Below are 15,903 nucleotides of genomic sequence, written 5' to 3' on the forward strand. Positions count from 1 at the left end.
TAAAATAAATTATTTGTATTTACATTACAGAATTAAAATGAAATGAATGTTTAATGTGTAATAAACTGAGAGGGGAAATAATACATAAAATAATGCATAAAAACTAAACTGTTTCAGAGGTGACATCAAGATGAACAGCTAATATATGTTGTTGAACTACTAGGAGAAAAACAGGAAGTTAAAATTAACAAGCACTTTATTATTTGTATGCCACTTATAAAAGGTACAGGTTTTGTAATTAGTGAAGTACGGATCCCAATTCTCTACCTTCTTTCCTCGTCATCTTCTCCCAGGTAGAGAGAAATCACAAACTTTGTGAGAAGCGGAACCATTGAATGGATCAAAGAGGGCAGTGAATCATAAATAGCACATCTAGGCAGTTCTGACTGAGTCCCCAAAAATGTTTTTGGTAATCTTGTTCCCTTTGTGGACTGGTAAATTCTTTGTTTTTTAAAGCACAATTTATTGAGATAAAATTCAGATGCCATAAAATGTCTCTTTTCAAAGTGTATAATTTGTTAGTTTTTGATATATTCGCAGAGCTGTGCAGCCATCACACTATTTTAAAACATTTCTCTTATTCTAAAAAGAAGCACAGCACTCATTAGCAATCACTCTACACTCTCCCCCTTACATCACCAGCCCTATGTATCTCTGTGGATTTGCCTATTTTGGACATTTTACATTAATGTAATCATACCGTCTGTCTCCCATTCTAAATTATTTCACTGATTTTGGAAAACATTATGATTTACCTAAAAAAAATCAATACTCTGTAATGTTTCAGATTTATTGCATAACTTTTCCTCTTCTTTTTCCATTACCTGTACCTCACAAATTTCAAATATCCATATTAGCTCATACTGAATACAGTGATATATTGCAGATTTGTAAGTTTGTTGACAACAGACTTTGACTTCCAAGGACAATGAAAGCAGACTGCCTACTTGAACTTCAACTGACTTTGAAAGGGGTATGGCTAAAATATGTTTAACTACACAGATGGTTTGTGCATTATCCTCTGATTACAGAGTAAGACAAATTGTGCTTTCTGTGCATTACCTACGTAATGGAAACATTATCCATTTTCTTCCTGATGTAAAGCTAATCTTTGAAACTTAACCCATTCACATTTGATTTGGAGAACCAACACATTTTGGCAATCTGTTAAACATGTAGTATTTAACACTTGGTTTCCAAAATAAAGATATCATAAGAAACTAATAATTTGTTCTGTTATGAATTTTTAAAGTAAATATTATTGAGATGCTTACAACAGTGTCTTATTTTGCTGTTTTATACAGTAGGTTTTTCAAAAGTGAGCTTAAAAGTTGCAAAATCCGATGATGATCTTTAGGGAAAATGTTTGGTATACAAAGTGAGTGTAAATGAGTAGTGAGTTATTTTACAATAGAATTTATAATGAAAAATTCTTACTTTGCTACCCTTCATAATTTTACAATATAGAATTTGCAATAGGTATTTGAAAAGCTTTAATTTTCAGTGGTAACACATTTTTACACTGGCATTGTTTACATGTATTATGTCTTTCCCAATAAAACTGTATGTAAAGGACTTTTAGTTGTGTACACTAGATCTTGGAATGATGAGTTGAAATGTTCACTGCAGCCAAGGAGAAAGAGCATAGACTATAGAATTAGTCTATTTCTATTCAAATCTCTGTCTTGCCTATTTTTAGTAGTTTAATGTTATACAAGTGTTTTAATTCCCTCAACCACAAAGAGAAGATATTAGTAGCTGTGTTGGTTTGGGGGATGTTGCAAGGAGAACAGTATAATACAGGACACATATTTTATAAGTTTATTTATAATAGCCACCCAAAGAATTACATACAAGAGAGTGCAGGAAATCTGTCCACACAAGGTAGACCAAGAACCCAGCTAAGGGCCTGGATCCCATGATCATGTCCTGCATGAGTCCAGCTGAAGACCTAGAGCCCATAACAATGTCTCATGCAGGCCTGTTTCACGGACCTGTGCTGGGAAGGCCCAAAGGTCAGTGGTGGAATCTAGTAAGTTTGCGCTAGCAGGATGAAGGATCTGTGCTAGCAGGCTGAGGGATCTGCACTGGAGACAGGAAAAACACGCAAAAAATGAACTGCAGCTCCTCCAAAAGATACCACAGCCATCCTCAGCAACAGTGAGGTCCTGAGCTCCTCCAATGATCAGGAAATCTGAGTTCCTATCAGGAAAGCCCATGCGACAAGCTTCTTCAGAAGACTGAGCTGTGCACCTTCTTCCCCTCTGGAGCCAGGAAGCAATGCTGAGAGTGAAAACTAGAGCTCTCCCAAAGTGAATTTAAGCCATTCTCAGCGACAAGGTCCCGAGCTCCTTGGAGAATGAAACCAGCAGCTCTTTACCATTTCTTTCTGCTTCCAACAGGCTCCCAATAGCTTCTACCAGCTCCAACAGCCTTTCTCTGCTCCCAGCAGCCTTCTTCTTCTCCATTTCTGTCTCTTATGCTGTTGGCAACAGTCTCCAGGTGGGCCTCCCACACCCAGCACTCCGCTTACTTAGTTCAGCTGGAGTTTATAGGTTGACCACCAGTAGTCAATACACTACAGTAGCTAACAAACAAATCTGTTGTGAAGATGAAATGAAATGTGTGTATATACTACTATGTATAAAACCCTTAGCACATGGTAAGTACTTAATAGTTCGTTCATTCTCCGTGGTGTAAGCATAGAAGCAATGTGAAACAGCAGAGAAAACTAATGAACTGGTAAACCACAAACCTTGGTTATAGTCTGTGTGATTCAGTGATTCTTTGTATAATGATGAACACATTTTTATGTTCTCCTATTTGTTTTAAAAATAATTTTTATAAAATATAGAAATGTACTCAAAGTCAGTGAAATGTAATGCAAAAAATTATTGCATTACAATTTAATGGTTAACTGTTGTTAAATATAGTTCAGGAAACATAATCCAGACCAATTAGACAAGAGAAATTAAAGAAACATGGATAGAAAAGGAAGTTAAATTATCATTACTTGCTAATGACCTGACACTCTACAGAACAGACTGCAAAAACTCCACAAAACACTCCTAGAATTAATAACCAAATTCAATAACGTAGCAGGATACAGAGTCAATATTCAAAAGTCAGTAGCATTCCTGTCCACAAATAACTCACTGAGACAGAAATCAGGAAAACAATAGCTTTCACAATAGCATCAAGAAAAATGAAATCCTTAGGAATCAGTCTAACAAAGTAAGAGACGTATACACTGAAAGCTACAGTACTCTGAAAAGGAAGATTGAATAGGATATCCAAAAATGGAAAAATATCCCATTTTTGTATACACAGAACAAATATAGTGAAAATGGCCATACTTCCAAAACTGTTATACAGCAATCCCAATCAAAATTCCAACAGTATATCTCACAGAACTAGAGAAAACAATCCTAAAATTTATATGGAACCAGAAGAGACCTACAATAGCAAAAGAAATTCCAAGCAACAAGGGCAAGACAGAAGGCATCACAGCCCCCAATTTGAAGTTCTGCTACACAGCTGCAGTAATAAAAACATGGTACTGGCAAAGAAATAAATTCAAGGATCAGTGGAACAGAATAGAAGATGCAGAAACAACTCCAAGCACATTCAGCTACATTATCTTTGACAGGACCAAAACACCTTCACAGTAAGAAAGACAGCCTCTTCCTTAAATGATGCTGAGAAAACTGGCTTTCCACCTGCCAGAGATTAAAACTAGACCCATATCTTTTACCGTGCACTAAAATAAAATCAAAATGGATCAAAGATCTAAATATTAAAACAGGGCTAGGGATTTAGCTCAGCGGCAAAAGCGCCTGCCTGGCAAGCGCAAGGTCGTCAGTTCGGTTCCCTGTACCTGAGAAAAACCAAAAAAACAAAAAAAAAAAAAAAAAAAAAAAAAAAAAAAAAAAAAAAAAATTAAAACAAAAACACTTAATCTGCTGGAAGATAGAATGCGTAAAACACTCAAAGACCTTATGAACAAAACACCAATTGCATAGGAAATTTCACAAAGAATGAACAAGTGTAATCACATAATATTAAAAAAAGCTTGCACAGCAAAAGAAACCACCAACAGAGTGAAGAGACAACCCACCAAATGGGATAAAAGTTTATCAGCTACTCCTCAGACAAAGGGCTAACATCTAGAATATATAAAGAAATTTTTTAAAAAATCAGACCCCTTAAATTAAAAACTTACTCCGAAAATGAGCATCTGAAATGAACAAACTTTTCTCAGATGAAGAAATACAAACAGAAAATAAATATATGAAAAAAATGTTGGACATCACTGGTCATTCAAGAAATATAAATTAGAACAACACTGACATTCCATCTCACTCCAGAAGAATGACTGTCATCAAGATATCAACCAATAACAAACGGCTGTAAGAATGTAGGGGGAAAAGGAACCCTTCTCCACTGTTGATGAGAGTGTAAATTGGTACAACCACTATGGAAATCAGTATGGAGATTCATCAAAACACTAAAACTAGAGGTTCCATTTGATCCAACTGTGCCCCTTTTAGGCATCTTCCTGAAAGTTAAAAGCATTATACCACAGTGATATACACATACCTATATTTATAGCAGCACAATTTATAATAGCTAAATCTTGGAAACAGCCTATATTCCCATCAACAGTTGAATGGGTAAAGAAAATGTGGGATTTATATACAATGGAGTAGTACTCCCCAGTAAAGAAGAATAAACTTCAGTTGTTTTTGGGTAAATGGATGCACCTTCAAACCATAACAAAAAGTGAAATAAATCAGACACACAAGTTCAGTAGTTAGACAATAAAGGTTTCCTATTACTAAGATTTTTATTAGAAAACGGTAACAACGAGTTCCTTATATATACTTTCTCTTTGTCTGTGCCAGGGTTATCCGGGTGACTTTGGGGACAGAGGCCCTCCTGGTCTTGATGGCAGTCCTGTGAGTACAGTGCTCAGCCTTGCACTAGAGCATCCTACATCTCCTCATAGCACCTGAGCTTGACATTTGTATCCTCATATTTATGAATAAGTACTGTCATCCAGTTTCCTACCACTATACATTCTAGTGTGTGATTGTGAACATGTGAAATAAGCAAAGGGTATTTTGAATTAACCACATTTAACTACATCATGATATTTAGTCATCAAAATTATTTTTATAAGCTTAAATAAAATATTTAAAAATACATGATACACGTGAAGTTTGTAACAAATCTCATACAAAAAATTAGCCCTCAGACCTATCATTTTGCCATCTTAGTTCCTACTGTTTTATGGAGAAGTTTTCTGCTTTGGGATTATTCAAGTGTTGATATTCAGTTTAGGAAAGAGTTGCCATTCTAAATTAGTTTAATTACATTATGAAAGAATAATGCCTCTTTTTACTTGCATTTTTATCTTTAATTTAGAGAGAAAAAAACAAAATAACAAAAACAAAGACAAAACACAAAAACTATAAAAATGATACAGAATTTCAAAACAAGACAATAGGACATCAACAATGGTTGTATTACTTATTGTTATCTTCAAAGTAGTTGCTCAGATTACCAGATACAGGTATGCAAGATTGATCAAACAGTTAAACATTAACTGTTCCTTTCAATAAGCCAATAGAAATTTGTAGTACAATTACCTTAGTTGTCTTATATATATATATATATATATATATATATATATATAAATTCTCTTCTTTCTTTCTTGTCTTTCCCTCATCCCAATTGTTCTTTCTTATTAAGCAGTTTCTTTCCCTTTCACAATATCTATTATACCTTTCAGTTATATTTACTTTTTCAGATTCTTACACCAGGGAAACAATACAGTGTTTACACATGCAGGTCTGATTTATTTCACTTGTGAGTATGGTCTCTAGTTGTACCCACTTACCTATGAAAGCCTCGAGTTTATCTTTCTTTGTAGCTGAGCAATATTCCATTACATAAAAATACCACATTTTTCTCATTTTGACTCTTTAAATTCCAGAGTAAACTGAATATTTTTGATTTACTGGCTTATAATTCCCTATAATTTGTACTATGCCTTTGTTTCAAAATAATTTGAAATGCAAAACAGAAGATATACTATTCTCAATATTTTGTGCCATATAAATAATGTGACAGGGGCACATCGTGATTTCTGTTTGTTTTTTTTTGTTGTTTTTTTTTTGTTTTTTTTTTTTGGTTTTTCTCTGGTACCGGGAACCGAGCTCACAACCTTGCGCTTGCCAGGCAGGCGCTTTGCCGCTGAGCTAAATCCCCAGCCCCTCATATTGTGATTTCTATAGCAATGAAACAAATATTATTTGCTTTTGAAAGAAAAAAAATGAAGGTTAAGGAATTTAAATATTGTACATCAGAAGAAGTGATAGTGTTTAATCCATCTGAAAATATTCCACCAACTCTGCATGCTGAGCACTTTTCTTTTTATATAATATTTAGGTTAGTTATATCTAGTATTAATTACTAATGATATTTACTTCCTTTATTGAGTATGTACAAAGCATAAAGAATTCTACATCCTAGGGTAGATAGTAGTCATACAGAATGCAAAAGCGGGGCTGGGGATTTAGCTCAGCGGCAAAAGCGCCTGCCTGGCAGGCGCAAGGTCGTGAGTTCGGTTCCTGGTACCGGAGAAAAACCAAAAACAAAAAACAAAACAGAATGCAAAAGCATGGATCAAAGTAGACTTTTGAAGAACATAAAGCACCTTTGCAGAATTGCACTTTGCAGAAAGATGCGTAAGAATAGGGAAGTTTCAGAAGTTAGCGTATTAGAAGGTAAAATTTGAGTATTCTTTCCTAGAAACGTTTGTCTTCATCTTCAGAAAATATCTTTAGTACTTATGAATTATGTTTAATGAATTTTGCAAATTTCTTTTACAATAGGGACTCGTAGGTGGCAATGGCCCTCCTGGGTTTCCAGGGCTTAGAGTGAGTATCACTAAATATTAATGCTGTTGAAATATTTTATTGTATAATTTATATTTGTTAGGTGTGTTTTCAAATCTTAGAAAAATGAGAAGTTTCAATGTCATTGTTAGATAGCAACTTTGCTCACATTTGTTTTTCAGCCAGATATAAAATTAGACTAGTGATATAAATCATATTTTATAAGGCAAAATAATTTATTTCCATGGATTTATATGTATGCATATATTCATGCCTGTTTCATTAAAGGATCTTAGTCAAGATTCAGTTTCCTCAAAGGTATAAAATATAGAACAGCCACCTCTTTCTTTTGAGAGAGGCTTCCATAGCATCGTGTTTGGAGAGGAACAGACATGAACAAAAGCACATGGTAACTGTAGCTTTTGGTTTATAGAATAATATTGAATAAATGGTTAGAAAAGCCATCCTAAACAAAGGCAGGAGTGAGGCTACACCAATGCCATTAAACATTTTAATGCGTAATTTATTACACTAGAAAGTACAAGCGACTATTTGTTCACTTAACCATTTTATACAGTAAAGTCAACTGAGTTTCATTGGTTTTTCTGACGTAGGTAAAGCACAGTTTAGCAAGAATAATTCTGTGGGAGCTGAAGCAATGCAGTCCATATATATATATATTAAGGCAAAATCATTAGTCGTTGGAATGAATAGACTGCTAGCTGCAATATGTTAATATAATGGATAAGTAAATATATTAATAAATATATTCCAGTGAAAACTGGAAAACAGCTCTTTTGGCTGAAGAATACTGTGCTCAGATACACAGAAGATGGAGAAAAGCATAACTGTCTGGGAAATGGAGAGGAGTAGTGGAATTACTGGAAATGATATGCTAGAAAGTAGAAGAATGGGGGAGCAGACTGAAATGAGGTTTTGAAAGTAATTGTGATGCGTTATGAAAACCTTTTCTTTGTGTAGACAGTTTGCTTGCCCAGGGCTGTAGCACGTATCTTACCTTTTAGCGGTTCTTTAACTTATAGAAGAGTTTCTGATAAGAGATGCCATATACATTATTTTTTCCATAGTTGCTATCATTTGCTCCTGAATTACATTAGTGGCAGTGATTGTCATCTGTGAGTATGGTGGGTACAGCTGAAAGGCTCAGTGTAGAACCCTGATTCATTTTCAGAATAAGCTCATATGAACTATTAGTAATTGGCCAGTGACTCCTGTTTTTAATGTAATGCTTTGGGTCTATTTTTTTGGTGTAGTTTAACTCAAAATTTCTCTGTATTTGTAGCTCTTTTGTCTCTGATGCTATGTCCTAGAGAACTCCAACTAAGCTGTTGTGAATGAAAGCATTTCTTCTATCCGTTTCATTTTCTCATAAAAGAGGAGTGTGGTGGGCAGGAAAAGCTGCAGAATCTACAGCATACCTCTAAGGGCTAAATACTTTTTTTGAGTAATAATGGCTTGATTTCAGAAGGCAATAGTTTCTCAGGAAAGGACTTTCCACACAACTTGTGTGGTGTGCCACAACGTGCTGAATATTTTTTGGAAATTTCTATACATTACCATTCAATTTTTACTTTATAATTTCCTACTTTAGTAAGTTATTTATTATATGTATTTTACATCTCCAAGTTCTTAATATTTTATATTTTTCCTTTTAGAATCATTAAAAAGTATAATAGGATATTGTATAAACAAAGTATATTCATTTAAAAATGGCAGATTAGGCACAGTAATATATTTACTGAAATAAAATTTAAGAATGTTATATTGTCCTTAGAAAAAAACTGCAGGGCTGAGGATTTAGCTCAGCGGCACAGTGCCTGCCTGGCAAGTGCAACATTGTGAGTTCGATTCCCAGTGCCGGAAAAAAAAAATCATTTTGGGGGCTGGGGATTTAGTTCAGCGGCACAGCGCCTGCCTGGCAAGAGGGAGGTCGTGAGTTTGATTCCTGGTACCTGGAAAAAACCAAAACACCAAAAAAAGAAAAGAAAAAAAACTGCAGTACAAAATGACAGACTTTTTGTTTGTAAAAATATTCTTTTCATGTTTACATGAATTGTTTGTGCATAGTTTCCAAACAAATATTTATTGTTTTTAAAATCTAGTATAAGCTTTAAAGCTATGAACTGTGAATAAACTAGCCACTGCAATCATGACTATCTCCTACTGACAGAATTTCAAATTACAAGCAATGATGTATTAATACTGCATATTTATTAAACTGGAAAGTATTACCCTTTGCCTCTGACAGACCCATATATTTCAGGATTAAACATGTTGGGAGTAATTTGTCTTAGTTATTTTTCGTAGCCTTTAAGATTCATCCAAACGTAAAGATGTCATATTTTCCATTATGAATTTTGTACTGTATGAATGTAGTGTATGAGGAACATTCTGTCATCTAGCTGAGCTTGACAGTGTGTGCCTGAAGTCCCAACTATTTGCGAAGGTGAGACTAGAGGATCAGTTAAATCCATGATTTTAGGACAATCCTAAGCAAAAGAGTGAGACCATCTCAGAAAAAGGAGAGGTAAAGGAAGAGGGAAGCAGTGTTATGTTGGGAGAAACTGTTTTGAAATTTTATTTTTAAGTTAATTAATTCCTTGGATATTCATTCCACACTTTATTTCCAAACTATTATGTGCCAATTATGTTGAGCCTGGGAAATTTTTAAAAATCAATGAAAATATGCTTCTGCTCTCACAGAATGCATAGATTAGGAAGGTGGCAAAAAGTTAACTACATTATAGTACGTAGCGCAGTAGAAGAGCATTCAAGTGCTGCTAAGTGTACCTTCAAAGCTCAAAGCACATGATGAGGGAGAGCATGGTTGACAATGGAAAGCAACTCATTACTCTAGAGTGTAGAATTTGGAGGGAGAAGTACAGGCAGGAGGAAGGACACATACAAGGAGAGGAGACCGGAAAGGTTAGTGGAAGCCTCATAGGGCTTGGGATACCAGCCTAAGAAATCTGGACTTGGACTGAGAGGGATGACATTTTAGCACTTTGTGAAAACAATTATTTTCCTTCGAGATTGGGTCTCACTGTTGTCCAGGCTGCAGGCTGGCCTTCACCCTTGGACACAAGCAGTCCTCTTGCTTCTGCTTCCAAACAGCTGCGACTCCAGGTGTGTGCCTCTGCACCTGGCTGCAAATACAATTTAAAGGTTTTTATAAAACCTTTGAAAACCATAAAAAGGATTTCAGTGAATTGTTAGAGTGAATAATAATAATGATGTGAAGCCAGGGCTGAAGGATAGTGACAGAAGAAATGAAAGTAAGGTCTTGATGCCACAGAAGTTATTACTGAGCTCCAAACCATCAAGAGGTCATTTTTCTTTCAAATTCCCCAGTTGTTGCTGTTGTCCTTTGTCTTGTAAGGTGACAGATGGAAGGAGACTTTTTTACATCTCTGATTTGTAGGAGATAATAGTGGCAGCTCTGTTTTTGAGAGCTGGAGCATTAAATTATGAACTTTGATGACAGAGACTAAGTCTTTCAGCTTTCTTTCTTGAACACTGCTATAGCATCTGCTACACACTATGTGCAATATTTACTAAATAATAAAGGAGTGAGGTGAGCCCAGAAGACTAGATAGAGCTTTTTGTTCACTACTCAGTTTATTCCTAAAATCATGGTAAGTTTTCTTCGTTCTAAAAATGCTCAGATCGGTGGTGGGGATTTAGCTCAGCAGCAGAAGTGCCTGCCTGGCAAGCGCAAGGTCGTGAGTTCGGTTCCCGGTACCGGAGAAAAACAAACAAACAAAAAAAATGCTCAGATCATAAAATCAAATCATTACAATGCCGGGCACATAGTGATAGCATACTAAATAAATAAACTGGCCACTTCCTGGGAAGATGACACTAAAATATTTCTGTAAGATGTTGCTTATTTGGAGAAATACTGCAAGATGAATGTAATGGACAATAAGTAGGAGAGAATCTTTGTGGACTGGACCAGTACAAGGAGGCTCTAAGAAATAGGGTGGGTTTTGCAAAAGTTTGAGGTTGAATTTGTAGAACAACAGAAGTTGAAGAGTCCCACATGGGAGCTTATTGAGATGAACTACTCTAAGTCCATTAACTTATTAATTAATTAATTTTTCCACATTTTATTTCTAATCCCAGTGCATGCTTAATGAGACTTGTCTTTCTTACTACTTTTCAGGGCAATGTTGGCCCTGTGGGACCAATTGGACCTTCTGGAATTCCTGGCCCAATGGTATGCTATTTTTCAAATAGACATTTGCACAGTGAATATTTCCCTTTAATCTTTACGTGATGTCACAAAATAAAACTTTTAAAATATTTTTTCAGGGCCTTTCAGGAAGTAAGGGGCTACCTGGAATCAAAGGTGATAAGGTGATTTAAATATTAATATTATCCTAGAGATAATTTCTTACTATGTTTGTCTTTTTTTCTTTCAAGTAACAGAACTTATAAAATATCCTGTTTTTATTCATAGGGTCTAATTTGTACTATCAGGTATATTAATTTTTTAGAAGTAGAAAAGATAGAGAATTTATTCTTCTATAATTAATATTTACTTCCTCATCATACTGACAGGTGTATACTGAATATGTGACTATATGCAATTGTACTCTCTAGGGAGAACAAGGCAGTGCAGGAGAGCCAGGAGAACCAGGATATCCTGGAGACAAGGTAACTTTTAGGCCATTAATTTTATGAAAATATTAAAAAGCATAAATTCCAAAGGAAGAAGTACCTATTATTTTAACCATGCATTTTTAAGGATATCGTATCAATATGATTTTAAATTCTTATTTGAAACATTATGAATACTTTCATGAATGTTTTAGTAGTTTTCAAACAGAAGTACATTTACTTTTTGTGATGTTAATAGCTTTCTTTTCCCTCTACTGTTCTCTTCTCTTAGGGCACTGTTGGTTTGCCAGGACCACCAGGAACAAGAGGAAAGCCAGGACCTTCAGTAGGTTTGACCTTTTACTTGGTTATTTCTCATTAACAGAGTGCCGGCAGTGCCGTGAGCCTTGACCCTTGTCAAAATTAGTAGGATATAAGTAGGATATAAACCTACATGTCTGTCACTTTCTGTCTTCAATTTTAAAATTCAGCTAACTCTTCAAGTGTTCAGCTCACACTCCATAGACTTCTGGATCCTCTCCCCCAACAAACCAAAGCCAGGTTTCTGTGAGGCCTAAAGATCTTGGTTATGTTATTCCTCCCAATGAACTATTATAGATAGTACTTAAATTTAGAGATGTGCTTTTAAACCAGAAAATGTAAAGCATCTTAAATAATATTTTCATCTTTCCAAATATCAGTTTCCCTAAGGAAATAATCTGAAAAAACGATAGCTTGTCTTGCTCTGTTGTGCACCTAAATATTCTAATTCTCTGTCCTTTTCTAATCCCTGGGAGTTTAGTTCAAGTAATTAAAAGAAAAAAGTTTCCTTATATTGTATTTAATATAAAACCCCTCTAATTATGAAACTAAAAGTACTCAATAATTAGAATCATTTAAATAAAATATGTAAAGTATGAGTCAAACTTGTATCTTTGAGCCTTAATAAACTAATAATTATTGTAGCTAACATTTAGAGTGTCTATGAAATGCAAAGCAGTATTCTAGGGCTGATATATTTAATTCAGTACTATAATCCTGTGAAGTTGGTACTATTATCATTCCTATTTTAACCGAGCATAATGAACAAACCCTATTTTATAGTTCAAGTGTATTGAGACCCAGAGTGTTAAATAACTTATCCAAGGTTTCTTCGACAGTTGGTGGCCACCTGGGGAGTTCTGGGTAATCAGGTCAGAGCTCTTAATTCACTCTGCCATACTGACTTTCAATTTAATATTTTATGATTCTTTTAAGATCATAATATTGATTATAACTCTCTGATGATAAAGGTGACTATAAATAGAAAAATTAGACATTTGAAATGTTATTTTCCTGAGCAATTTATTGTGTTCCCTCTAATTGCCCCCTTTCATCTCAGAATTGTTTATTGATGCACCTCAGGAAGCAATATTAAGTTTTAGTATTTTAAGCACCCATTCTTTGTAACATCTAACAGTACAATATTCTATACACTTTCAGTTACAGGAATTATTTAATCCAAAGAACAATTTTTTGGTATGTAATTATCTAATGACATGGTGGTGGGTGACCTCTGCTTTTACTTATTTTTCACCTTGAGCTTACCTGGGCTTATGGAAGTAAACCCACACAGCCATACACATTACACGTGTGCTCTAAAGTTGAATCTCAGATACTCCAAAGTGCATAAATAGGCAATGATAATTGGTTATGAAGCTAATTAATAAACAGCTTATATTTTGCAAAATTGATTTTAAACCCTATAGTAAGGACTTCTGATATCTGCAATAATTGACAAAATAAGACCCTAACTTTTTATATCATCATGTTTTTATAATATGAAGGATTTCTTAACTCTTTCATAATCAAAAATTGATGCAACATATTATCTAAGCCTGATACTAATAAAAGATATCAATATTATTATCTTGTGCTTTGCAATTGGCCTAATGTAAGCAAATTGTTTTAATGATATTCACCCTCTAGTTCAATTTGTATTGATAAAATGTTTTGTGGGATAAAAAAACATAGTCTTAAAGATGGAGACTTGGATTCTAGTCCCACCTTTGATACTTGACCAGCTATAATTTTGGACATTTCATCACCATGGTATCCAGTTTAATATGTTTAAAATGAAGAGTAATACTATATCATGTTGAAGCTTGCTTGTCGCTCTATAACTCTATGATATTTCTCTTCCGTAGTAACAGTTATCACCAGTATTTCTCTAGTCCAAGTGAAAATAAAGGCAGAGAGCTCTATTTAACCTTTAACACACTGTCATATTCTTTTTCTTGACACAAATGAGAAGAACTGCTAATGAAGTCATTCAAGGGCAGGGACCAAGAGATGGTGAAAGTGAAGCTTTACTTCCTCATTTAATAACTCTTTATACTGTTCTAACAAAATAATGTTTTTAATATCAGCATGGATAATTTTTCATGGGAGATATTGCCCATTTTATTGATTTTATCAAAATTTTGAAAAACACATAGTTTGAGCTGAGAACAGTATAAGGACTCATTAAATAATGTTGGTGAGATTAACTTGTCTTTCATCTCTTATTTTATTTAATATTTCTATCTTATTAATACAAAAGATATTTGACCTGGAAACCTTCCCTAGTAGTCAGGAGCCTCCTAGTGGATGAGAAGTTGCTCATGCAGAAGCAATTTTCTTATTAAGAAACAAATTCCCACACTCTCAAGTGTACAAGTTAGTGCCTATCTAAAGCATTTGTTCACTGTCATAGAAAAAATGCTAAAAGTCATAAGATTTTTTTTATCCTTTATATGTCCTACTTTTGATTTTCATCATCTATGATTTCAATAGTAGTGATATAGATTCCAAATGGATCTAAGTCATTACAGATAGAATATTTTCAAAATACAAGAAAACCCTGATCAGCAAGAGTTGTATATGCTGGAATAAAAAAGCTTTTTCTCTGCAAGGATTCAAAAAGTACAGAAAATGAACACAAGTACGTTGTTGGGAAATACTTTTTTCCCTGTGACTGATGAAGCAAAGACAATCATTATGTCCTTTCTATTTTTAAGCTAGAAATTTCTGTCATTTATAGAAGTTTACTTAATATTATTTCATTCTATAACTTACTTGAAAACTCAGTTTTTATAAGGAAAATTGACTTATAGGAAACTCGCAATGGAAATTTTGCAGGACAAAAATTACTATGAAGAACATAAAGAGTTATTCTACAATTTACGTTTGTAAATACTGTATTTGGTTGTTAATCATCTCTTCTAAAAACAAAGGCTATTTTCCTTGGTGCTTGTAAAATTAGTGTCTTAATTGAATTTTGCCACTAGAGGGCGGCAATGAGAACACACACACACCCCCCCCCCGCCAGGAGCCTGTCATTTTTAGAATTTAGGACTACACTGTCCAGTCATCATTTTTGTTTTTATTTACTTAAAAAGGTGAACTGAAGTGAGCCTTAGTATAATATTACATTACCTTTCTCTAGAATAGATTACAGTAGTCTTATTATATTACCTTTCATGTCCAGATACCTTTTTTTTTTTATTTTTTATTTTAAAGAGTAAAAGAAGGATAACATAGTGATGGGGGGGCTTATCGAATTACAGACAAAGTGATAGGAAATTATCAATGGTTGTTATTGTACATATTGTTATCTACAAGATAGTTTCTCAGGAAAACAAATAGACAAATAATAGTGAGCTACAGACAAAAGTGGTAGGTTATTATCAATGGTTGTTGTACTATACTTTGGTATCTTCAAAGTGGTTTCTAAAGAAAATAAATAGAGCTATACATGAGTGACCAATTGAATGTTCATTGACTATTCTCAGTGGTTGTTATAGGAAACACATAGTAGTAAACACACATCCATTTATGAAATAGCATAGGAACAATACAAACATTACAGAGTTATGGACAGATTAGCAGGAAAATATCAGTGGCTGCTGGAATACATGGTGGTATCTTCAAAGTGGTTTCTCATGAAAACAGAGATATGCAAGAAAGATCTAACAAACAATTACAGCCTAATGGTTGTGAAAAATAGCATATTACCTCCTCACCAGTGACTCTTCACTGAGGTGTGATGGCTGGAAAGAAGGCCAGGATTGAAAAGAAGGACCGAGAGACTTGCACCTGTGTCTAGCAACAGGCTGTTTCCTTTTTTCTCTATAGTCATGATTACCTGGGGCTCCTCCATGGAGATGACAGTCTGGCCAGAGGAAGAAGGCAGAGTATGCCCTGGGCCCCCTCATTCTTGCTAGACTAACTGGTAGGATGGGTCTGAGCTCTGGGGCCTCCGCTTCAGAGGGAAGACCGATCTCCAGTGGTCACCTTTGCATTCAGGGCATGGCCCAAGGGGCTTCTTAGGGCGGTTCCTCTTGAGGTGTCCTGGCTT

The 15,903-nt window shown here is 34.7% G+C and overlaps 1 protein-coding gene across 3 annotated transcripts in view; it reads left to right on the top strand.

Moving 5' to 3' along the window:
• The window catches only part of Col24a1 (collagen, type XXIV, alpha 1), a 301,836-nt gene that overhangs the window by 78,776 nt on the left and 207,157 nt on the right, over positions 1 to 15,903 (top strand). For all 3 annotated transcript variants that reach the window (XM_005385132.2, XM_013514569.1, XM_013514570.1), the window contains 6 exons: positions 4,905 to 4,958; positions 6,900 to 6,944; positions 11,089 to 11,142; positions 11,238 to 11,282; positions 11,529 to 11,582; positions 11,818 to 11,871. In XM_005385132.2, the coding sequence (XP_005385189.1) occupies positions 4,905 to 4,958; positions 6,900 to 6,944; positions 11,089 to 11,142; positions 11,238 to 11,282; positions 11,529 to 11,582; positions 11,818 to 11,871 (306 nt within the window). The remainder of the gene's footprint in view (positions 1 to 4,904; positions 4,959 to 6,899; positions 6,945 to 11,088; positions 11,143 to 11,237; positions 11,283 to 11,528; positions 11,583 to 11,817; positions 11,872 to 15,903) is intronic.

The sequence above is a fragment of the Chinchilla lanigera genome, unplaced genomic scaffold (assembly GCF_000276665.1).
Source record: "Chinchilla lanigera isolate Chin_1 unplaced genomic scaffold, ChiLan1.0 scaffold00022, whole genome shotgun sequence".
NCBI classification, from domain to species: Eukaryota; Metazoa; Chordata; class Mammalia; order Rodentia; family Chinchillidae; genus Chinchilla; species Chinchilla lanigera.